General features: G+C 55.7%; 1 protein-coding gene across 1 annotated transcript in view; it reads right to left on the bottom strand.

Annotated features, from left to right (window-relative positions):
* Positions 1–9,580: 9,580 nt before the first annotated feature.
* MN1 (MN1 proto-oncogene, transcriptional regulator) overlaps positions 9,581–25,480 on the bottom strand; it is a 32,638-nt gene continuing 16,738 nt past the window's right edge. The window contains exon 2 of the mRNA XM_060192926.1: positions 9,581–9,987. Within this exon, the coding sequence (XP_060048909.1) occupies positions 9,806–9,987 (182 nt within the window). The 3' untranslated portion in view covers positions 9,581–9,805. The remainder of the gene's footprint in view (positions 9,988–25,480) is intronic.

Genomic DNA, 25,480 nt, shown 5'->3' with positions numbered 1-25,480 from the left:
CCCTTTGCAGGGAGTGGGGAGGTGCGGGGTCACCTCCAGTGGCCTGTGAACCTTCCAGCCTCTGGGGCTCAGCCCTCACGACCGGGTGGGCACAGGGAAACCCCCAGGTGCGGTTTCCAGTCCAGCTCTGGACCAGGGTTCGAATCCTCTTCCTCTCTTTTCTCTGCCAGGTGATTTGACCTCTCTGAACCTCAGTTTAAACACCTGCAAAGTGGGGCAGGCCTGCCGGACGCTCCCCAGCAGATGTTGCCGTGGGGACGACTGACACCTTCCGGCTGAGTCACCCACTGTGACGGGGTGGACGACGGGCCTCAAGTGGGCCTTCCGCAGTACAGGCTCAGAGGCGTGCTGGGAGGCCTGTGCCACGCCTCCCCCGGTGCTGGGGACACCTGGCGGGGGGACAGGTGGTGACAAGGGCGGCGGTGAGAGCCCTCAGTCCAGATGTGCAGCAGCAAGGCACAGCCGGCTAGACCTCAAAGAGCCTCCCCGAGTCTGATCTGCAGGACCCTCAGACACATGCTGACCTGCTGGAGGCCGGGTGCCCCAGGGTGACTAAGCCCGGCAGGCACGGCTGCAATTTGAGGGCCCAGCTCTGCTGCTTCCCGGCCTCATGCCCAGTAACCACTCCAGCCTCTGCCTTCTCCTCACCTGCAGATGGAAAGAACTGCTACCCTCCCAACCCCCCCCCCCCCCAAGCTCTGCCGGCCCTTTGCACTGGGAGGGGTCCTGCCCTGTCTGCTCCGACACTCCGCCATCTGCAGAACTGGGATCTGCAGCCCTGCTTCACCACTTGCTAAGCTTTCCCCCTGCAGGTGAGGACCAGGAGCTCCAACTCGGGTCCTTGCACGTTGTAACATGTGCGCTCAGCCAGGTGCGTCGATACCTGGACCCCCCCCCCCCCGCCTTGCCTCTAGGGTTATCACTGGGGCTCGGTGCCTGCACTACAAATCCACTGCTCCTGGAGGCCATTTTTTCCCTCTGTATTATCGGACAGAGAGAAATTGAGAGAGGAGGGGGAGATAGAGAGAGCAGACCTGCTTCACTGCTTATGAATACACCCCTCCCCCTGCAGGTGAGGAGCTAGGCTCGAACCTAGATCCTTGCACAGTTCTTTGCACTTAGTACTATGCTTTTTTTTTTAATTATTATTCCCTTTTGTTGCCATTGTAGTTATTGATGTCATTGTTGTTGGATAGGACAGAAGGAAATGGAGAGAGGAGGGGGAGACAGAGAGGGGGAGAGAAAGACAGACACCTGCAGACCTGCTTCACCGCCTGTGAAGCGACTCCCCTGCAGGTGGGGAGCCGGGGGCTCGAACCGGGATCTTTACGCCGGTCCTTGTGCTTTGCGCCACGTGCGCTTATCCCGCTGCGCCACCGCCCGGCCCCACTAGTCCTGTGCCCTTACCTAGGTGTGCCACCAGGCAGGTCCCAGTGTCTCTCTCTCTTCCCCTCTATCTTTCCCTTCCCTTTCTATTTCTTTCTGTCTTTATCCAGTAAATAAATATGAATTACAGGGGGGGAAAGTTGAGCAATTATTTAAAAAAAAAAATAGTAAGATTCATTCGTCAAGGAGCAAAAGAACCAGACAGGTGGTGCTGGGGCCCGAACTCGGGGCCTCACAACTGCAAGTCCTGTGCTTCAGCTGCTGCTCTCTGGCCTGGCCAGCTCCCTTCTTCTACACAGAGCCTCCACAGCTGGGGAGGGGGTGCAGGGAGGGGGTGCGGGGCTCCCCTCTGCAGAGGAGCAGTTGGCGTCACCCAGCCTGAGACAGGAGTCCCCCGGGGACGTGACTGAGTGGCCTGCCCCGGGCTGGGATCTGTCCAGCGTCCCCGTGGGAAGCATCTGTGAAGGAGAGGCAGACGGCCAGGAAAGGAGGCTGGGCAGGCCGCTGTGACCGCTCCGTTATGTGGGCTGCTGGCGTTCCAGATGCCCTTGACGGTCAGCGAGGTCAGGAGGCCTGAGGGCACAGCACAGGGAAGATGTCTCTGCCCGCAGTCCCCCTCCAGCCTGGCTGGCTGCCTGCTCCTTGGCCCCTGTCCGTGGCGCCCGCCCAGCGTCTGCCCGCCCTCAAATGACACCGGATCCAGGTGGAGTAGCCCAGTTCCTCTGGGGGCAGCGCTGCTGGCCAGGGTTTGGCTCAGGGTGGGGGGAAGATGGCAGGAGGGTGCTCCTCCTTCCCTCGGGACGGGGCACAGCCAGCGATGCCCGGCATGTGGCTCTGATCCTCAGAGTCCAAACCCAAAAGGTCAGGGGCTGGGGAGACAGTGTAGTGACTGAGCGCCAGACTTCACTGCCGTAAGCTCCAAGCTCCCAGGTTCGATCCTGGCACCACTGTGAGCTGGAGCTTAGTGTCAGCAAGGCGGAGGCTGGAGGCTGGAGGCCAGAGTCCCACCTGCGATAGGACACAGAGAAATGGAGAGAGGAGGGAGTCGGGCAGTAGCGCAGTGGGTTAAGTGCACGTGGTGCAAAGCTCAAGGACCGGCATAAGGATCCTGGTTCGAGCCCCCGGCTGCCCACCTGCAGGGGAGTCGCTTCACAAGCAGGTCTGCAGGTGTCTGTCTTTCTCTCCCTCTCTCTGTCTTCCCCTCCTCTCTCCATTTCTCTCTGTCCTATCCAACAACAATGGCATTAATAACAACAACAATAATAACCACAACAATGAAAAGGGCAACAAAAATGAATAAATAATATTAAAAAATTTAAAAAAAAAAGAAATGGAGAGAGGAGGGGAAGACAGAGAGGGGGAGAGAAAGACAGACACCTGCAGACCTGCTTCACCGCCTGTGAAGCGACTCCCCTGCGGGTGGGGATCCAGGGGCTCGAACCGGGATCCTTGTGCTTTGCGCCACCTGCGCTTAACCCACTGTGCTACTGCCCAACTCCCAAGACCCAACTTCTAAGCCAAACTCAAGTCCAGTCCAGCCATCCCCAACCTCATCCTGGATTCAGTTTCCCCATCTCTGAGGGAACAGGGGCAGCTCCCAAGCCTGTGGCTTAGACCACCCACAGGCCCTGCATCCACAAGGGCCTGTCTGTCTGCTGTTTCTCTGACACCCTCTAATATTCTTAGTTTGTAAATGGGGTCCCAGGAGACGTCTCTGTTGTGTGTGGGTGGGGGGCAGACAGCACTCTGTCTCGCTTCTCCCTTCCTAAAGTTTCCTTTGACAAAAACATTTCTGCTCAAGGTCTCGGGTTCGAGCCTCTGCTCTCCACCTGCAGGGGGCCACTTCAGGAGTGGTGAAGCAGGTCTGCAGGTGTCTCTCTGTCTCTCTCCCTATCTCTCTCTCCCTTCTCAATCTTTCTCTGTCATATTGAATAAAGAAAAAAGGGGGGAATGGCTGTTAGGAGCAGTGGATTCATAGTGCAGGTATCGAACGCCAGAGATAACTCTGGCAATGTAACTAATATATAATTATATATTTCTTTTTATTTTTTTTAATTTATTATTTATTTATTTATTACCTTTTGTTGCCCTTGTTGTTTTATTGTTGTAGTTATTATTGTTGTTGTTGTTGTTGGATAGGACAGAGAGAAATGGAGAGAGGAGGGGAAGACAGAGAGGGGGAGAGAAAGACAGACACCTGCAGACCTGCTTCACCGCTTGTGAAGCGACTCCCCTGCAAGTGGGGAGCCGGGGCTTGAACCGGGATCCTTACACCGGTCCTTGTGCTTTGTGCCATGTGCACTTAACCCACTGCGCTACCGCCCGACTCCCTATTTTTATTTTTTAAATTATCTTTATTAATTGGATAGAAACAGCCAGAAATTGAGAGGGAAGGGGGTGATAGAGAGACAGAGAGACACCTGCAGCCCTGCCTCACCACTTGTGAAGCTTTCCCCCTGCAGGTGGGGACCGGGGGCTTGAACCTGGGTCCTTACACACTGTAACATGTGCGCTCATCCAGGTGCGCCACCACCTAACCCCTCTATTTCTTTTTTAAAGGGACTTGATATTTTTTTGGTATTTTATTTATTTATTTGACAAATATAGACAGAAATTGAGGAAGGAGAGATAGAGAGGGAGAGAGACATCTGCAGCCCTGCTTCACCACTCATGAAGTTACACCACCACAAATATGGGGGACGGGGGCTTGAACTTGGGCCCTTGCATATTGTTGTGTTGTGTTGTGTTTTGCTAGGACTTGATGCTGACACCATGAAGCCATAGCTCCTAGCCTTTTTTTTTTCTTTCATTTTACTGGATAGAACAGAGAGGAACTGAGAGAGGGGGAGATAGGGAAAGAAAGAGACACCTGCAGACCTGCTTCACTGCTCGTGAAGTGTCCCTGCTCTAGATGGGGACCCAGAGCTTGAACCTGGTTCCTTGTGCAGGTTCTTGAGCTCGGTACTATGTGCAATTAACTGGATGTGTCACCACCCAGCCCCTGGTCCTTGCACATTGTAATATGTGTGTTTAACCAGGTAAGCCACCACCCAGCCCCTAAAAACACTATTTTCTTTCTTTCTTTCTTTCTTTCTTTCTTTCTTTCTTTCTTTCTTTCTTTCTTTTTTTTTTTGCTTCCAGGGTTATTGCTGGGGCTCAGTGCCTGCACCATGAATCCACTGCTTCTGGAGACCATTTTTTCCCATTTTGTTGCCCTTGTTGTAGTTGTTATTGTTGTCATAGCTATTGTTGTTGTTGGATAGGACAGAGAGAAATGGAGAGAGGAGGGGAAGACAGAGAGGGGGAGAGAAAGACAGACACCTGCAAACCTGCTTCACCACTTGTGAAGCGACCTCCCTGCAAATGGGGAGCCAGGGGCTCGAACTGGGATCCTTAGGCCAATCCCTGCACTTTGTGCCACGTGCGCTTAAGCCGCTGTGCTACCGCCCAGCCCCCAAAACACTTTCTTAATGAGTGAGAGAGCAAGAGAGAGAGAGAACTGGGACATCACACTGTCACAGGTGGACCCAGTGTGGAAGTCACACTTTGTGGTGCTGGGCCCGTACTCCAGAGCTGCACAGAAGCCCAGGACTCCAACAGGGGTGAGCCGGGGTGCCCCACTGTACCCCCAAACCCACTGTGAGTGCAGAGACAGGGGGCAGGCACTGGTGGTCCCCATTCAGCTGACAGCCTGAGAAGGACCGCAGGGACATCTCCAGTGAGAGACATTCACTTTCACAGGAGCTGAGGGAGGGAGTGGAGGGGAGTGCTGATGGGTTTCCAGCCCCGCGGGAGATCGGACAGGCCCAGGGGAATCCCAGGGGAACTCTGCTGGGCTCCTTGGGCTCCTGCAGGGGTGTCCCCATCTGAGTGGCAGGGCTGGGCTCCCATGCTCCTGGCCACCACGGTCCTGTCCCTGGGGCCAGTCTGCCCGCCCACGGTGTGGCAGCCGCGTCCCTGCGCCCAGGCTCCTGGGGCTCTGAGCCCAGAGTTTTCCCATCTCACACCCACGGAGGCCCCAGAGCTGTAGCCAGTACAGCAATCCAGACCCCCCCCCCCACCTCCCCTGCTGATCCCCAGCACATCACAAGCAGGAGACCTTGAAAGGCTAAGGAGAGCTTTAAGACCCTCCAAATTAAAGTGACGAAGGCCTCGTTCCTCACACCTTACTTCCCCACAGCTGGGCTGCCACAGACTTGAAGGGAACTTTCAGACGGCAATGGAGCACGTCAGCAAAACTGCCAGCTTGGTGTCTATCTGCAGGCCACGGCAAATGAGGTGAAGTCCCGTTCACCCCTCAAAGCCCCACTTGGTGGGCCAGCAAGGTAGCCGGGGGAGGACCCTGCTTTCCCATATATGTCCCAGAACACCCTTTCCTTTTTTATTTAAATTTTATTGACTTATTATTATTTTTTATCACCAAAGCACTGCTCAGCTCTGGCTTATGGTGGTGCAGGGGGTTGAACTTGGGGATTTGGAGTCTCAGGCATGAGAGTCTCTTTGCATAACCATTATGCTATCTACCCCAGCCCTAAAATTTTTTAAGCACTCAGCTCCTTGATTTAGAAGAAAGCCAATTGATAGCTTCCACTTTATTCTTATTTTTATTTATTCATGAGAAAGATAGGACAAAGAGAGAAAGAACCAGACATCACTCTGGCACATGTGCTGCCGGGGATCGAACTCAGGACCTCACGCTTGAGAGTCCAGTGCCTTACCACTGCACCACCTCCCGGACCACCACCTATTGTTTAAAAATAATTTTTTATCATCTTTATTTACGCATTGGATAGAGACAGCCAGAAGTTGAGAGAGGAGGAAGAGACAGAGAGGGAGAGAGACAGAGAGACACCTGCAGCCCTGCTTCACCACTTGCAAAGCTTTCCCTCTGCAGGTGGGGACTGGGGGCTCAAACCCGGGTCCTTGAGCACTGTAACATGTGCACTCAACCAGGTGCTCCACCACCAGGCCCCCTCTTCTTCATTTTAAGATTTTACTCATGAGAAAGACAGGATGAGAGAGAGAGAACCAGACATCACTCTGGTACCTGTGTCGCCAGGGACTGAACTCGGGACCTCATGCTTGAGAGTCTAACACCTTATCCACTGCGCCACCTCCCAGGCCACTCCTCTTCTTTTTCTAGCTGAGGTCAGCTCAGAGCAGTGAAACCCCACCACCAACAAATATATATATATATGATAGGACAGAGAAACTGAGAGAGAGAGACCTACAGGTCTGCTCCACCGATCATGAAGCTTCCCTCCTTCAGGTGAGGACCAAGGAGGGCTTGAACTGGCGTCCTTGCACACAATGTATCCACTCAACCAGGTGCACAACCACCCAGCCCATGATTATTATTATTTATATTTACTTTCAAAGCCCCACTGGGTCCCCCAGGGGAAGCCTTCTCCCAAGCTCCCACATGGAGCCTTGAATCCTGGAGACCACCCTCCACCCCCAAACACGGCTCCCAGGGACCAGGGCATCTCCCCAGCATGGCACTGTGACGTCTGAGAGCGTGCTCAGGACCACAGGCCGACCGAGTCCCATGGTGACCCCTGAGCAATCTCCCAGGCCACTCAAATATGGTTTTTTCTTTTTTAATTATCTTAATTTATTTATTGGATAAACACAGGCAGAAATTGAGAGGGCTGGGGATGATAGAGAGGTAGAGAGACACCTGCAGCCCTGCTTCACCACTTGTGAAGCTTCCCCCCTGCAGGTGGGGACCGGGGGCTTGAACCTGGGTCCTTGTGCCCTATAGCAGGGATGCTCACCAAATGCACCACCACCCTGCCTTTTCCTCTCCCCCTTTTTAAAAAAAAAAACTTTTTTTTAAAGACTTTAAGGCCCAAGTATTGGCTCACCAGGTTAACACATCCAAGGACCCGGGTTCGAGCCCCCAGTTCCCACCTAAGGTGAGGGGGGGAGGACTAGGGGTTGTCATGAGCATTAGGCTGTGCTGCAGGTGTGTATCTCTCCCTCTTTGTCTTTCACTCACTCACTCTCTCTCTCTTTTTTTTTTTTTTTACCAGAGCCCTGCTCAGCTCTGACTGATGCTGGTACAGGGGATTGAACCTGGGACTTCAGAGCCTCAGGCATGAGAGTCTCTCTGCTGAACCACTGTGCTATCTACCCCCATCTTCCATTCTCTATATTGAAAAATAGAGAACCCTTTGTTGAGGCAAGGACCTTGGGTCTTGGAGCAGGGAACCCAGAGCTTGGGGCAGCCCCTGTATTGGGGGGAGGGGGCTCTGACTGCAGACAGGCCTCAAGATCGCCTGCATGACGCCCCCTACACACACAGACACACGGACACACACGGACACACGGACACACGGACACAGGGAGCCTCCAGCTCTCACCCGGGTCCCCGGTAGAGCTTGAAGCCACGTGGGCAGGAAGCAGCGCGGGCCCTCCCCACACACCCAGGTCACCGTTAATGTTATATTTATTGTCATCTCACCGCTCAGGAAACATATACAGGTATATACACTATGCAGGAGTACAGAAGACTGCACTTTACATATTTTTTTTTAAAAAAAAGAAAGACAAAATAACACTCAGTCCCATGAGCTATGTCACAGTCTTCCAACCAAGCGTTTCAGAAATGAAGCTCTTTGTTTCAAGAGTCAGAAAAGATTACAGGATTGCCTAACACACAGCAGAGCGAAGTCTTAGTATTTTACATGTGCAATGACGTTCTCGTCCTTCCCCGAGGCCGCCAGGCAGCGCAGCTCACCGGTGTCCAGAGTGGGGGTGTGGGGAGCGGTGGTTTGAGAGGTGGGGAGGGGGGGATGGGAGGGGTGGGGGTTTCTCATTTGCTTCCTTGGTCTTTCCAGTAAACCAAAAACCTAATGACGTCACATCCCCTCACTTAACACGACTGGTAAATCAGTCCCACCCTGGGGTCTCGGGAGGCAGAGAGGGTTCCCCGAGTGGCTGGGTGCCGGGGCGTGGGGTGGGTGGACTCAAGGACTTCTGATTTCCTGCTCTCCAGCCTTAAGCCATGCAGAGGGGACATCACTCCTGGCGGCACTCTGAAAGAGGGGACATCACTCCTGGCGGCACTCTGAACAGCTGAGCATGGCAGAGTCGGCGTGGTCGGTGGCGGGGCTCACGGGGTCCTGACGGCGCCTCCCCAAACCAGAGACTGCTGGTGGGACAGACTCATCTGGCCTCTCCTCTCCCTTTGGTGGTAGAGCAAGGGGTGGGACCCTGTCCCCGTGCCCCAGCACCGCCGTGTCCTCTGAGGTCCCCAGACTCAGGTCTGAAACAAGGGGCAGGGGACTGGGGGACAGGGCTCTGGCCAGACTTCTGGCTACAGAGGTCACCGCAGACAGCCACGTGGGAGCTGTGTGCTGGGCCCAAGGCCTCCAGGACACTCAGTAAAAGTTAAAAGAGAAAAAAAAACAATAACTGAGCCTGCAGATTCTGGGGAGGGGGGTGTGACCTGGACAAGCTTGAGTCACTGCTTCCTGTCTGACCTGCCCCACCCGTGAGGTCCTTGGAGGAAGCATAGCACCGAGGGTGAGGGTGCCCTCTCTGCCAATGCTGGGGCACCCGGGAGGTGTGGGTGGCTGACCCAGGAGCCCCCAGCCCACCCCACTATCTCTGCTCTTTCTGGGGACATAGCTGGGGCTCTGGTCCCATACAGAGGGGTGGACTCAGTCAGGAGTGGGTTCCAAACAGATCAGCACCCTGCCCAGGGAGGGGCTTGGCCGGCTTCACTGGGGGGGGGTCCTTCACTGGAGAACACCCCCCAGCCCCCCGCAGAGTGCTGGGGAGCGGGGCCCAGAAAGCAGGTGAGGCTGGGACTTGGCCAGCGGGGAGGGCAGCTTCCGGGAGGGGGCAGAGCCAGCCAAGTCTTGGCCCAGGGCCTGGGGGGCTGGCCTGCCCGGGGACAACTGGGGGTCAGCAGAAGCGACTGTGGTGACCCTGTGACTGCCACCTCCACCTCCAGGATTTCCATCTTAACAAACCCCCCCCAAATATATATATATATATATATATATATATATTTGAAAGGAAAAGGGAGGAGAAAAAAAAGAGGAGGGGAAGGTAGCAGAGAGAGTAAACCCGGGACAGCACCCAGGGAGAGACAGCACTGGACACACAGCAGCATGAGAAGAAGGGGCCAGCAGAGGACAGGGCGACGGGGACAAGGGTGGCAGGGGAGGGACGGGACGGGTGGCAGGGGACACAGGCGTGCACTATGGCAGGCCAACTGCTTTAACAAAAACAAAACAAAAAAACAAATTTTGAGGGGTTTTTTTTTCCCTTTTAAATTAACCCTTTTCAGTCCCTGTGCCAACCTAGAAAACATGCCAGCCCCCTGCGGATTAGCTGGGGGTGGGGGGCAGAGTGGGAGGCACGGGGGGCACGGGAGGGGGGCACGGGGGGGAAGGGGGAGTCCTCGTCAAGTGAGGGCGGCCACGAAGGTCCCGAATCGGTTGGAGATGTCAGAGTGCAGGGAGCGCCAGGCAGGCACGGAGGAGCGGGCCTTGCCCTCACCCACGTCGTCAGTGCAGTGGACGGACAGGCACTGCAGGTGGCCGCCGGGCTGGGCCGCGGGTGCCTTGCTGGGCGGGAGCTCGAGGGCTGCGGGAGAGAAGAGAGAGAGAGAGAGAGAGGAAGTCAGCAGGGCAGGGTGGCATGGGAAGCCAGGACGGCCAGACTCGGGGTCCTCCACCTCCACCCAGGGTCACCAGGGAGTTGGGGGGGGGTTCCCGGGTGTGGGGAACCTGTGGGGGGTGGTGGATGTAAGAATCATTGAGGAGGAAGAGTGCCCAGTCAAGAGCACAGTCCACTCACAGGTCGCCCTCAATAAGGATCTCATTTTCTTTTCTTTTTTATTTCGTAAATATTTTATATTTATTTATTTTCCCTTTTGTTGCCCTTATTGTTTTATTGTTGTAGTTATTATTGTTGTTCTTGATGTAACTGTTGTTGGACAAGACAGAGAGACATGGAGAAAGGAGGGGAGACAGAGAGGGGAGAGAAAGACAGACACCTGCAGACCTGCTTCACCGCCTGTGAAGCGACTCCCCTGCAGGTGGGGAGCCGGGGGCTCGAACCAGGATCCTTCCACCGGTCCTTGCGCTTTGTGCCACGTGCACTTAACCTGCTGCGCTACTGCCCGACTCCCCCATAAATATTTTTTAAAATATTTTATTTATTTTAATGAGAGACAGAGAGAAAAATACAGAGAGCCCAGAGCCCTGCTCAGCTCTGGCTGATGGTGGTGCTGGGGATTGAACTTGGGACCTCAGAGCCTCAGGCAGGAGTGTTTTTGCAGAACCACTATGCTGTCTATTGCAAGCCCTATTGTTACTGTTATTACCGTTATTATCATTTTTCCTCAGAGCCCTGCTCCACTCTGGCTGATGGTGGTGCTGGGGATTGAACCTGGGATCTCAGAGCCTCAGACATGAAAGTCTTTTTACAGAACCATGATGCTGTCTCCTCAGCCTCAAGATGAATGGAACCTTTCTATTATTATTATTATTATTGCTGTTGTTGCTTTTAAAATATAGCTGGAGCTCTGTGTTGGCACCACCATTCCTGGTAGCTACTTTTTTCATTTTTTTTTTCCTTCTGTTTTATTTGACAGGAAAGAGAAATTGAGAGGGGAGGGGAAGACAGACATCTGCAGACCTGCCTCACTGCTCGTGAAGTATCCCGTATCCCCCTGCAGGTGGGGAGCGGGGACTCGAACCCGGCTCCTCACACATGCGCTTAACCAGGTGCGCTGCACCATTCAGCCCTCCAAAGATGGACATTTTCCAAAGGCCCAGTTGGGGTTGAGAACTTCTGAACACAGAGTGGAAGTGTTCAGAGTAGGAAAGCAGAGCGTGGGGCGGCCCCAGCAGTCACAACTCCTCCGGGAAGAAGTGTGGATAGAAAGCCCTCCTTCCCACACCCCCAGTGACAATGGCACACAGCCGCGACAGAGCTCCAGGAACGCCAGGTCCACGGCAGCCAGGGCAGGGGCTGGGGAGGCACGGGGCCTGACAACCATTCATAGTCGTGGCTCCGTGTCCCAACCACTGCCCCTTTCCGGAGGCTGGCGGCTCAGAAAGGACAAAGGACCCTCTGGTCACACAGCCAGGAAGTGTCCCACAGGAGGACAGGCTACTATTTTTCTATTTTTTTTAAAGACTTTCTTTTTCTTTTATTTATTTTCCCTTTTGTTGCCCTTGTCTTTTTTTTTTTTTTTAAGATTTTATTTATTTTATTAGTGAGAAAGATAGGAGGAGAGAGAGAAAGGGCCAGACATCACTCTGGTACATGTGCTGCCGGGGATTGAACTCAGGCCCTCATGCTTGAGAGTCTAGTTCCTTAACCACTGCGCCACCTCCCGGACCACTATTTTTCTATTTTTTACATGAGACATCACAGAACCCAGGGCCTTACACACACACACAACTGCTCCCTGGGTCAATTTTTAGTGGTGAAGCAGGTCTGCAGGTGGCTCTCTGTCTCTCCTCCAAGCTATTTCCACCTCTCCTCATTTCTCTCTGTCTCTATTCAAAATAAATAAAGATTTAAAAATGTATTTTTTTATTATCGTATTTGCAATTAAAGAGAGAGACAGCAGAGTCCTGCTCAGCTCTGGCTGATGGTGGTGATGCTGGAGACTGAACCTGGGACCTTAGAGGCTCAGGCACAGAACCAAGATGCTGTCTCCCCAGCCCACAGGGTCAACTTTTCATTATTTCAGAGAGAGAGAGAGAGAGACAGGAGAGATCCCCACAGCACAGTGCCACCACCCATGCTGCTCCCATGTGGCCCCAGGGCTCAAGCCCAGGGCTTCCCAGGAGGTGGGCATCCCATCAGGGGACCCCACGCAGAAATTCCCGACTCAGAAGCCCAGATGCCCAAGGCCGTGGCTTCCGGGCCCCTCCCGGGGTCTTTTGTTGTTGTCGTTGTTGTGTGTCGGGGCTCCCAGGGGTTGAGCCACAGTGGAGACGGGGTGGCAGGCTAGAACTGACTAACCGGGTTTGGGGTCTCTACCTGGAGCCCCAGAGGACCCCCCCAACACACACACAGACTCGGGGCCCTGCACCCCATCAGACACTGGGGTCCCCATCCCCAAGGAATCAGGTCCCTCAGGGAACCCGAGACAGTGTCACATATTGAGGTCATGGATGGAGGAGGGCTGCTCAGAGTTACAAGAGGACCACGGCAGCCCCCACTCCCATCCAGTGATCTTGTGGCAAATATTACAAGATCTGAAGCCAGACTGGGGGGAGGGGTCCTCTCCAGGTACCCCTTTCTGTCTTTACCCCAGGCTGCATCCCCAAGGTGACACCAGCCTGGAAACAGGAGTCTGGGGAGCTGGGCAGATGCCACTTTTTGGGGGGGGCATCTTAGCATTGACTGTGGGAGGGGGGTCGCAGGTCCAGACACGCCACAATCCCCCACTGTACGGCTGGGGTGAATCCCACTCGCTCTCTGAGCCTGGCTCCTCCCTGGCCCAGTCAGAGTGTTTCCATCCCCCTGGGGACGGGACGCAGAGGGGTCTCTGAGGGGAACCCTGTAGAGAACCCCAAGGTCCCCATCCCCACCCCAGCACCTGGCCAGATGGACCACGGTCCTGCCCTGAAAACCAAGGTCCTTCCCCCACTTCACGGAAGGGGAAACTGAGGTTCCGAGCCCAACCTTTGCTTTCAAAGCCAGTTAGGGAAGGTGGTGTGGGGTGCTCTTAGCGCCAGGAGACACCGCAGGGAGCTAGAGACATCAGACAGGGGGTCCCCCCGCTGGGCTGGCCCTGGATTCCGGCAATGGGGTGACCCCTCCTCACAATTCTGCTCCTGAGACAGACCTGCCTTGCTCCCAGAGACTCCCCATAACTGGGACACCCCAGAAGAAACGGTCCCAAACACTACGAGGCCTTGCAGGGGCTGTGTGGGGGTACCCATCCTGTGGACAGAGCCCCAGAAACGCCAGCCTGGCTATGTGTCTGGGCCCCTGTGTGGAGAAGGGGGCTGGCACTTCCGAGGTAGGACCCCGAAGCTGCCTCATTGTCAGGGGCCTAAGAGCATCCTGGGGCCACTGCAGAGGGGGCACCCCCAGCTTAGAGAGGGATGCACGGCCTGGTGTGGGAGCTGGGACTTGCCCCCTCCACATGGGACCCCCGGGAGGTGTCTTTCAGGAAGAAATGACCCTTCAGTCCCCGACAAGCTGAGCGTGACCCAACTCATCCTGCTGCCAGCTTCATTCCAGCCAGGGAGATCCCCCACAACCCGCCAGCCCTCCGAGGCCAGGCCACCGTCCATCAATCAGACCCGTGATGCCCCTCAAGTCGGGGCCTGCCAGACCAGGAGACAGCCTGGGCCCCCCTCCCACGCCAGCCCCCAGCTCCCAGCCATTCCCTGCTCCCTTCCTGCCTGCTCTCAGGGTGCCCAGCAGGTGTTGGGGGGCTGGGTACTGACTGGGAGTAACACACAGGGTCACCAAGGGCCAGGAGGGTGCCAGCCCTCTCCTTTGTGGGTTTTTTTTTTTTAAAGACTTTTAAAAAAAATTTTATATTTATTTTTCCCTTTTTGTTGTCTTTTTTTGTTGTTGTTGTAGCTATTATTGATGTCCTCATTGTTGGATAGGACAGAGAGAAATGGAGAGAGGAGGGGGAAGACAGAGAGGAGGAGAGAAAGAGAGACACCTGCAGACCTGCTTCACCGCCTGTGAAGCGACTCCCGTGCAGGTGGGGAGCCGGGGGCTCGAACCGGGATCCTTATGCGGGTCCTTTTGTTTTGCGCCACCTGCGCTTAACCCGCTGCGCTACCGCCCGACTCCCCTCTTCATGGTTTTAAAGACTTATTTATTGGGAGTCGGGCGGTAGCGCAGCGGGTTAAGCGCAGGAGGCGCAAACTGCAAGGACTGGCGTAAAAATCCCGGTTCGAGCCCCCGGCTCCCCACCTGCAGGGGATAGGACAGAGAGAAATGGAGAGAGGAGGAGAAGACAGAGATGGGGAGAGAAAGACAGACACCTGCAGACCTGCTTCACCGCCTATGACACACCCCCTCCCCCCGCAGGTGGAGAGCCGGGGGTTCAAACCGGGATCCTGATGCCGGTCCATGGACTTTGCACCACCTGCGCTTAACCAGCTGCACTACCGCCTGGCCCCCTTGCCCAAGTTATTTTTAACAAAGGTTTACAAATAAATAAATACAAATAAATAAAGGCTACATACAGAAGAGCCTCATGGGCCCAGGACACAGCACACCCGACTCCCCAAAGGGGGAGCATTGGGGTTCTCCCCTACTACACGGCACCTGAGGGGGGGATGGATCCTGGGTGAGGGCTGGGGGTCCCCAGGCTGGAGTCCAGCAGCCCCCCACACCCATCCTCCACCCCCACCCCCCCACCACCGCAGGCTCTCCAAGCAAGGCTGAACCACTGCCGTCAGTCCAGGCTCGGAGGCCAGGCAAAGAGAACCCCTCCAACTCCACCCACTCCCCCAGTGGCTGCCACAGCCCCTCCTGCTCTCTGCCCCCTGAGGACCTCTCCCTGGATTCCCAGAGAGCAGGCGACTCTCCTGTTTAAACCTCCCATGGCTCCCCAGTGCCCCGGACACCAAGGGCCCCGCAGCCTCCATCCCTCCTAGAGACCCAGCTTCCCACCCACTGCCCCAGCTCCTGAGCTGAGGAGAAGCAGGAAGCGGAAGATGGTTGCTGTGCAGACAACAGGCATAAAAATAATAATAAAAATCGAGATGGAGGGGGAGATGGCGGGGGAGATGGCTCAGGGACAGGGAGGAATGTGAGAGGTTCAGGGGTGTGAGAGACAGACATTCTCCCCCCCTCCCCAGCATGGGGAGGGGACTCGTTACAGCAATAAAAAAAAAATCTCTCTCAGAAATAAACAAATAAGGGCCAGGCGGTGGCACACCAGTGAGCTCCCAAGGCACCATGCATGAGGACTCGGGTTCAAGCCCCATGGTCTCCACCTGCAGATGAAGCTTCTCAAGCAGGGCTGATGGTGTCTCTCTCCCTCTCTTTCTCTCATCTCTTTATTTCTCTGTCTCTACCCAATAAACAAATAGAGTGGTTTCAGAAAATTAAAAAAAAAAAAAAGGAGAGGAGAAGAAAATAAATAAAAAGAAAAGAATGTACAGACAAGAAAAATAAAACAATAAGCCAGGTCAGGACATGGCCTGAGAAGTTAAGAGGAGCAAGGGAGACAGAGAAGGGGGGGGCAGGCAGTGCTGCACAATGACCAGGCACAAGGACCTGGGTTTGAGTCCCCGCTTCCCACCTGCAGGGGGGACACTATGCCAGCAGTGAATCAGGTCTTCAGGTGTCTCTCTCTCTGTCTCTCTATCTCCCCCTCCTCTCTCAATTTATCCAATAAAAATTAAATTAGGGGAAGTCGGGTGGTAGTGCAGCAGGTTAAGCGCAGGGGATGCAAAGCGCAAGGACAGGCGTAAGGATCCAGGTTCGAGCCCCCGGCTCCCCACCTGCAGGGGAGTCACTTCACAGGTGGTGAAGCAGGTCTGCAGGTGTCTGTCTTTCTCTCCCCCTCTCTGTCTTCCCCTCCTCTCTCCATTTCTCTCTGTCCTATCCAACAACGACGACATCAGTAACAACAATAACTACAACAACAATAAAAAACAACAAGGGCAACAAAAGGGAAAATAAATAAAATATATTTTTAAAAAAGAAAAAAATAAATAAATAAAAAAGGAAAAAGTGACCTGCAAATAGTGGTGGGCACAGAACCCTAGCAATCAACCTGGTGGCCATAAAAAGACAAACAAACAAAAAATGAAATGCATAAGAGAGAAAGAGAGAGTGAGAGAGAGACACCCACACAGCCCTGCTTCATAGCTCATGAAGCTTCCCCCTTGCAGGTCAGGACTGGGGGCTTGAACTCGGGTCCTTGTGTACTCAACCAGGTGTGTTGTCGGGAAATTGTGAGGATGTGGTAGAGCCCGGCAGGGCCTGACCAGAGGAGTGAATCTATCCTGTCAGTCTTTCTCTCTACTGAGAGGCAGACCAAGGAAAGACAGGAGTAACCCCAAAGGTTTGCCCCAGCTTATCAGACTCCCTGCCTCACAAAGCACCTGCATTCCTGATACTATGGCCATTAGATAAAAAGAAAGGGGGAAATGTCGGAAAATTGTGAGGATGTGGTTGAGCTCGGCAAGGCTCACAAAGTACCCTGTATTCCTGATACTATGGCCTATCTACATAATCATTGTTTTGCCTGAAAGATCCCCACCCACTCCATTCCTTTGATCTATCTTCTTTCTACCCTCAAGACCCTCCCTGCCTGCAGGGTAGTGTTAATCCTACCAGTTAAAACCCTCGCAACAGTTGCTAAGGAAGTTCCTACCTTCCCAGCCCCCTTTTGCCTTTCTCCGCCCCTTTCCTAGCCATTTCCGTTTCCAACTTGCCACTTCCGGGGCTGCCCTTTAAACGCCTGGGCTCTCTGATCAATAGAGATTTGCATTGTCTTACCACCACGTGTCTGTTGCTGAGTCATCTCCCTCGAGCCGCTGAGTGAGTAGCAACCCAGGCTGGCTCCGGTCACGTTCTCTCCAACCCAGAGAGCACGCGCCCAGGAAGAGGCACCCCCCACGCTAGCCCGGCAGTGTGTCACCGCCCGACCCACTCACACACACCCTTTATCACTTAGACTTTTAAAAACTGGGCTGGGGACTTGGCTCAGTGGACAGAACACAGGGCTGTCTGCTTGAGGCCCCGGGTTCGACACCAGACCCCAGCAGAGCTCCCGTCTCACTCCCTCTCATAACCAAACAGATGCCAAGAGGAAACACTACAGCCCACTTAAACGAGGCCCAGCCATGGGGCGGGGGCTTCCCTAGGACCCTGGGAAGCTTCTTGGTCCCTGCTGGGCCAGCTACTACAAGGGAACAGCCCCTCTGGGCTGTCGAGGGAGCCCCCTGGCCCTGAAGGCCAGTCCCCAGTCGCAGGGCACACTCCCCACTGCCCCTGCCAGGCCTCATCAGGGATGTCTCCCCCAAAGTAGAAGCAACCCCCCATGCTTGACACTGAAACTGTACCCCAGTCAGGCCTCCCCCCATGGGAGAGAGGACCATTAGTCCAATGCTCCCCCATGGAAGAAAGTGACCCCCTCAAGGTCAGGACAAGAACCTCATCCCAGCACCAGCCTGCCTCCTCCCACTCTCCACAGCCCCCCATGAAGTTGAGGGGGGGTAGGCTGGCAGTCCCCAGGGCAGAGGCTTGGATGGCGAGGGAGGAAGCTGCCATGCCCATTATGGTGCCTACTCACTGACCACCAGCCCGGCCTTCAAGCCCACGGCCACCCTAGCAGCAACACCAGCAACCCCTCTTCCAAGGACGAGTGTGGGAGGGGCTCCAGGGAGACCCCAGGGCCACGGAGGACACAGACACAGAAGTGCTGGTCACAGTCCAGCAGGACTCGGGCCCTGGCCCCTCCACCCCAACACCCCAAGACTGGACGCAGGCCCACCTTCCTTAGTCACCAGGCCACTGCAATGCAGGTTTGGAGACCATCCAGAGGAGGGAGAGGAAACTGTCTCACACACTTCACCCCCACCCGAAGACACCAGAAGATAGCTGGGCCGGGAGGGAGTGACCTCAGCCGGGGACTCAGTGGGGTGGGTGGGGCCAGAGCTGTCACCCATCCTCCCCTGCTTGTCCCTAGCCCTGTGACCCTGAACAAGGAACTTCTCTGGACTCTGTCCCCCCACCACCGAGCCCTTCTCTGTAGAGAAAACTTGCCCAAGAGTAACAGTAAGGAATATTTAATAGTCTCAGGGATAATTATAGGAAATTAATTCAGCTTCTACCTGGAAAAAATGTTTCTATCCGCCTTTGGGGGAGCCGAAAGAGGGAATGAGAAAGAGAGCTGGGGGAGGGGAGGGGTGTCAGGCAGTGATGGGCCTGACAAGACTGCGGGGAGGGATGGGGGGTGGGCAAAGTCGCAGGGTGAAGTGACCCAGTCAATACCCAGCCAGCACTCGGTGAGCCCCAGACACTAACTGGAGCAGAGTGTACATGGCGGCCCCTCCCTCCGCACACTCCCGCTGGGGGTCAGCTGAGACAGCCCCCACCCCACGGATGCAGTGAGAGCAGAAGCCCTGACAGCACGGCCTCAACAGGCCGGCTCAGAATCCCAAGATGGGGGACGTGGGCTAAGGAACCAGAAAGTGTCCCTGAGGCTTTGAACCATCACAAGATGAAGCAGACAGATGCTCGGCCTACTGTTTGGTGCTGTCACGTCTCCAATGTCATTGTCACCACTTTCATCAAACCACTATCAATACACCATCATCATCATCATCATGACCACCATCGTGATCATCATCACCATCACCACCACCATCACCACCACCAGCAGCACCACCACCATCACCACCATCACAATCACCACCATCACCATCACCACCATCACCACCGTAATCATCACCACCACCACCACCATCATCACTACCACCACCATCACCACGACCATCACCATCACCACCACCATCACCATCACCACCACCATCACCACCACCATCATCACCACCATCACCATCACCATCACCACCACCACAATCACCACCACCACCACAATCACCACCACCATCACCATCACCACCACCACCACCACCATCACCTAGACAGGGGCCCCTGCCTCTGCAGAGCCCACTTGGAAGCTGGAGACACAAGGGGGGACCCAGGGAAGAATCTTGGGGAGACCCAGCCTCCCAAGGAGGCCACTACACACCCCCCCTCCCGCCCAACAGGCCCCTCTCCCACAGACTCCAGCTCCAGCCTGGCCCTCTCGAGCCCCTGGTGGGGAGCCAAGAAGAAAAGGGGGCCCTGGCAGCCAGCCTGAGGGGTCTGGGGCTGCTGGGGAGGCCGGCAGAGGGCCATTCAGCCGTGTGGGGCTGAGTTCATTGTACCCCATCAGAATATTAAGCAGTTCCTCCAGCAGAGCTGGCAGGACAGGGGAGGCCCCGGGAGGGGGGACTCAAAGACCCTCCCAGGCTAGCTCAGGAGAGGTTGTCACGGAGACCAAGGCCTGAGCACGTGGCCCTGCGTGGGAGGGGACCCCTCGAGCCCCCCTCAGGGAAGAGGAAACTGAGGTAGTGGAGGCCACAGACCATGAGTGTCACCTCTGCCAAGTGTAGGGGAACCCCCCCCTACTCTGACCAATCAGGGGCCCTGGGCAGACCCTGTGCCACGTGCAAACCCCATCCAGGTGGGGGGTTCCTGGAACCTGCACCCCAGTTTCCCCATTCCAGATGTGGAAACTCAGGCCCAGCCAGAGGAGGGCTGGAGGGATGAGCCTGACTGACCCCTTCCCCTGCAGACTCATGTCCACATTCAGCCACGCCGACAGGGCACTCATTTCCCTGGCACCAAAGCACAGAGAGGGGAGTGGATGAACCCAGAGACGCACAGCCGGGGTGACAGGACTACCCAGGCAGAGCTGCCCCCACTCCCAGGGAGCCCTCAGGCCCTGCCCCTGCTCAGAGCTGCTGGGTCCCCCTTGGGAGAGGACCATTAGCCCACAGGGCCATCCGTCACTCCCACAGGGCTGTCTGTCTGAGGGGTGCAGTCCTGGTAGAACCCAGGTGGCCGAGGATGGGCAGGTGGGAACAGGACAGGTGCAGCTGGCCCCCTCTCAACGTGTAAAGTGGGTCCCCGGAACGAGCTGCCTCAGGAGCTGTGAATAAGCCAGACCCCCATGCCTGCCCCCACAGAGAGAAGCCCAAATCCAGTCCCGGAGCCAGCCCTCTCCTCCCAGCGGGCCCCCAGGGGTGCTCTGGAAGGCAGGGGACAGGCAGGGCTGGAAAAGCACTTCACCCAGGAGTCTCAGTTTACGCATCTGCGAGTCTGGATATCACCGGGGAGGCAGCCGGTGGGAGGGTCGGCCTGAGCGTCTGACCCCACATCCAAGTGACCCAGGGGTTGCAGGGTGTTAGCTGCCGCAAAGCACAAGGACTGGCGTAAGGATCCCAGTTCGAGCCCCCGGCTCCCCACCTGCAGGGGAGTCGCTTCCCAGGCGGTGAAGCAAGTCTGCAGGTGTCTGTCTTTCTCCCCCTCTCTGTCTTCCCCTCCTCTCTCCATTTCTCTCTGTCCTGTCCAACAACAATGACAACAATAATAACTACAATAATAAAATAACTAGGGCAACAAAAGGGAATAAATCAATAAATAAAGATAAAGATAAAAGACCCCAAGCCATAGGCCTAGCCAGGCAGCAAGGGGTTAAGCTGGTTAGAGTCCCCCCACCCCACCCTGCTCCTTGACCCCTGGCATTTAAAAAAGGGAAGCAAAAAAAAAAAAAAACATCCCCACAAACAGGCTGGGTGGAGGGGCATGGAAGAAAGAGAGCTGCAGGCTTCCTTTTGCAGAGTTCAGCCCACTCCCCCAAAATAAAAAAGATAACAATATTTTTTTTCGTTGTTGTTTTAAAGAAAGACCCAGAAGGGAGGAGAATAAAGAGGTGGCAGACACGTTCTCGGGACTCACTGCTGCCTTGTTGATTCATTAACCCTGGCAGGGCCTGGCTCCCAGCCGAGCGAGGTGGGGGGGCAGCAGAGAAGGGGGGGGTTTCTCTGGGGAGCTTGGCTCAGAGTTTGGGGGTGGGGGGACTGAGATCCCTGGAGGAGAAACACTGCAGTCAGAGCTCAGGAAGGTAAAGAATTCGGCCAGAGACTTGGGCCAAAGACAGGGAACCTCACAAGGCCCCAGGGCTGGCCTTGAACCCAGAGCCTAAGGTCCTTCTCACATGCTCGCTCTGCCTCCCTCTCTTGAAACTGCTGGTCTGACTCCCTGATTCCAGAGACCCCAGTGCCAGCCCCTGTCCCCCTTGAGGCTGGCATCTCAGAATATAAATTGGAAGTGCATGCACACGTACACACACACACACACACACACACACACACACACCACATACCAGACAAAGTGGCTGCAGGCTGGGTCACCCGGGGTTAAGAACGGTTTCTGTTTGGGGCAGAGGGACTGGCCAGGATGACTGTTCCAGCAATTAAGGGGAGACAGGAGAGAGGGCTCACACCTGGGGAACCACAGCTGGAGATGTTTTCCTGAAGCGTTCTGGCGGACTCAGGAGGGGTCACACCCAGATGGAGGCCCGCACAGCCTGGGGGAGCTCCAGGGATAGTGGGCGGTGTTGTGGTGTCACTCTCTCTGTCTCTTCTCTGTCTCTGTCTCACAAGAAGGAAGAGTTGGGAACTAAGAGGCCAGGAGGTGCTGCACCCAGTACTAAGCACAGGGACCAAGGTTCGAGCACCCAGCTCCCCACCCGCGAGGGTGGGGGGGGGACACTGCACGAGCGGTGAAACAGGTCTCTGTCTCTCTCCCTCTCTGTATCCCCCTCCTCTCTCAATTTCTCTTTCTCCTATCCAGTAAAATGGGGGAAATGGCCGCCAGGAGCAGTGGATTCGTAATGCCGGCACCGAGCCCCAGCGATAATCCTGGAGGAAGGAAAAGAAAAAGAAAAAAAAAAACTGAAAGCTGAACCGATCTCCTGAAATGATCGTTCACACGACACGTTACAGAACCAACCTACATGTCCACTGAGCAACGACTGGGTGATGAGACCTTGGGGCAGATAGTCCAGGGACTACTACTCAGCCATTAAGAAGGCAGCACTCGGGAGTCCGGCGGTGGCGCAGCGGGTTAAGCGCACGTGGCGCAAAGCGCAGGGACCGGCGTAAGGATCCTGGTCCGAGCCCCCGGCTCCCCACCTGCAGGGGAGTCGCTTCCCAGGCGGTGAAGCAGGTCTGCAGGTGTCTGTCTTTCTCTCCCCCTCTCTGTCTTCCCCTCCTCTCTCCATTTCTCTCTGTCCTATCCAACAACAACAACAGCAATAACAACAACAACAATGATAAACAACAAAGGCAACAAAAGGGAAAAATTAAAAATAAAAATATTTAAAAAATAAATTAAAAACAAAGTTGGGCCACTCAGAGGTGAGGTCAGAAGAGGCTGCAGGGGCCCGCTCCCCACACGCCCTCTTCCCGGCTGGGCTGAGCCAGCGCCACGGCACAAGTGGGAGCTGTCACTCAGAGCCCGCGGCCAGGAGGGCGTCCAGCCACACGCACCACAGGAGGGCATGGGGAGCTCGGGATGGAAGGGCCCCAACCCCAGTGGAGGCAGGACCACCCAGCCCGGGTTCCGGGAAATGCACTATTTTACCCTAAGATTCCCGCTCTCGCCTTGGAGGGACAGAAAGGGAAAGTGAGGCCGAGGTGCTGGGGGACGCAGAGAGGGGGCAGTGGGGCAGGACACGGCATGCCAACGTCCAGGCCTGTGTCCCCTCCCTCGGTCTCAGGGGGGTGAGGGGCCTGAGAGCAGACCGAGATAGCCCCCTGCCCTGACCAAGCACCGCTCTTCCCGGTAGCGGAGTGCCTGCTACCACTGGTGGAGGGGCCTCTGGGAAGCAGAAGCCTGCACCCTGCACCCCCGCACCCCTGCACCCTACACCCCCGCACCCTGCACCCCCGCACCCCCGCACCCCCGCACCTCGCACCCCTGCACCCCCGCACCCTGCACCCCCGCACCCCTGCACCCCCACCCTGGTATGGGGCTCTGAGTCACTCCAGCTGGGCAGCCTGAGCCAACCACCCCCACCCCAGCCTTGGGGACTGGGGCTGCTGTCACCCTCAGGGAAGGCGACTCCAGGCCACAGCCCCTTCCTGTCCCAGTGGCCTCCTCCAACAGAACAATGGCTGGGAAAGACAGTAAGCACAGGCCTCCAGGCTGGGACAGACATCCCACCCCCAGCACACACCATACACACACCACACACACACACAGAGACACACACACACACAGACACCACACACATACACACCACACAGACACCACACACACAGACACACACATACTCACACCACACAGACACCACACACACAGGCACACACATACTCACACCACACAGACACCACACACACAGACACACACATACTCACACCACACAGACACACACACACACCACAGACACACACACCAGACACACACACACCACAGACACACACACCAGACACACACAGACACACACACCACACACATACACCACACACACCACTCACTCACACACCACATACACACAGAGACACACACACCACACACACACACACACCACACATACCACACACACACAGACACACACTCACTCACACACACACCACATACACAGAGACACACACACCACACACACACCACACATACCACACACACACAGACACACACTCACTCACTCACACACCACACACACCACACACACAGACACACACACACCACACACACACACACAGAGACACACACTCACTCACACACACACACACCAGACACACACAGACACATACCACACAAATACACCACACAGACACACACACACACTCACACACACTGTCCTGCGGCGGGGGACAGCCCTGCCTGGACCCACAGCCGGGCACTGCTCAGCCACCTCTGGTAACTTCTCTGTCCCTGGGGCTCTGCCAGGGTGTCCCTCCCCATGTCTCTGGGGTCACATCACTGGGAGGAGTGTGACTCTGTCCGGCTTGCAGCTGAGGCCCAGGAGGACAACAGGAGCCTGGGGCCCCGGCCCTTCCTCCAGCGAGGAGATGCGAGGAGATGCCGGTGTAGGGGCCCCGGCCACGTCCCCCCACCGCCCCAGTCTCGCCGCCCAGAGCCACCTCTCAGGCTGGCTGGTCCCCGGCCCGTTTCAGAACGTCCTTCCGGAGTCAGGAAAGGGGGTTGCAGCAGGGGGCTCAGGGCCGCAAGGCCGTTTCCCACACCCCTGAGCTGAGGCGGAATCCCCCCACCCCCAGCCGGCTCCTTCTCCCCCTCCCCCTTCAGTGAAGGGGCCTCCTGCCGGCCCCCACACGGGAAGCTGTGAAGGCCTTTGTCTCTGGGTGCACACAGGGTGTTTGATGAGCAACTACTGTGTCTGCGGAATGAGTAAGTGCGCCAGGAGTCCTCCAATCAGACCCTGCGACGGGTCACCTATATTATTATTATTATTATTGATAAATATTTATTCCCTTTTGTTGCCCCTGTTGTTATATTGTTGGACTTATTATTACTGTCATTGTTGTTGGATAGGACAGAGAGAAATGGAGAGAGGAGGGGAAGACAGAGAGGGGGGAGAGAAAGACAGACACCTGCAGACCTGCTTCACCGCCTGTGAAGCGACTCCCCTGCAGGTGGGGACCCGGGGGCTCAAACTAGGATCCTTATGCTGGTCCTTGTGCTTTGCACCACGTGCGCTTAACCCGCTGCACTACCGCCGGACTCATTATTATTATTATTATTATTATTATTATTATTATTATTATTATCAACTCACTGATCTAACGAGAGAAGAGAAAGGAGAACACAAGCGTCACTCTGGAGTCTGTGATCCTGGAAGCCAAGCCGTGGGGCGGGGGGGGGGCGGCACACGAGTGCAAGTCCTGCGCTCCACCACCGTGCTACGTCCTGGGCCAGCCCCTCTTGCTGGGGTGTGGGTGGCCCAGAGCACCTGAGCAGCACCCCTGGCCCCTGAGGCGCTGAGAGCCCGCCCTGGGTTCCCCTGCTCTGAGACTGTGCGTCTATCACAGGGCCTTGACAGCCCAAGTCACATAGGAGCTCCCGAGGGCGGGACAGGCAGTGGCGGCGAGGCCCCACAGGAAACAGCTGCACACAGTTGGTGATCGGCAGAAGCACAACATCCCCAGGTGAGGTGTGTGCCCTGCCCCAGGGATGACATAGGCTGGAGCCCCAGCACCACCTGGGAGTACCACAACTGCACTGGGGAAGCTCTGGGGCTATGGTGTTGCTCCCGTAACCTCTGTCTCTGTCCTTGTCTAGGTGTGTGTCTCTCTCTCTTAAAGGGAAATTTTTTTTTTTTAAAGAGGAGTCCAGGAATGTAAAAAAAAGCAATCCATAAGCAAACAGAGGAATCAAAGCTCATCAGGGAACACGGTGCTCCCTCTGCCTTAGACTGTTCTGTGAGCATCAGTGCATCTCTGTCCCCAAAAACTCACTGCTCCTCCAGCCCAGTGGGGCAGGAAGCACGGTGAACCCTCTCACCAGCGAGGAGGGAGAGGCAGAGAGGAGCAGTGAGCAGGGCTGCACA

The sequence above is a fragment of the Erinaceus europaeus genome, chromosome 6, assembly GCF_950295315.1.
Source record: "Erinaceus europaeus chromosome 6, mEriEur2.1, whole genome shotgun sequence".
NCBI lineage: Eukaryota > Metazoa > Chordata > Mammalia > Eulipotyphla > Erinaceidae > Erinaceus > Erinaceus europaeus.
Note: the sequence above shows the minus strand (reverse complement) of the source record. Positions and strands in the feature narration are given on the sequence as shown.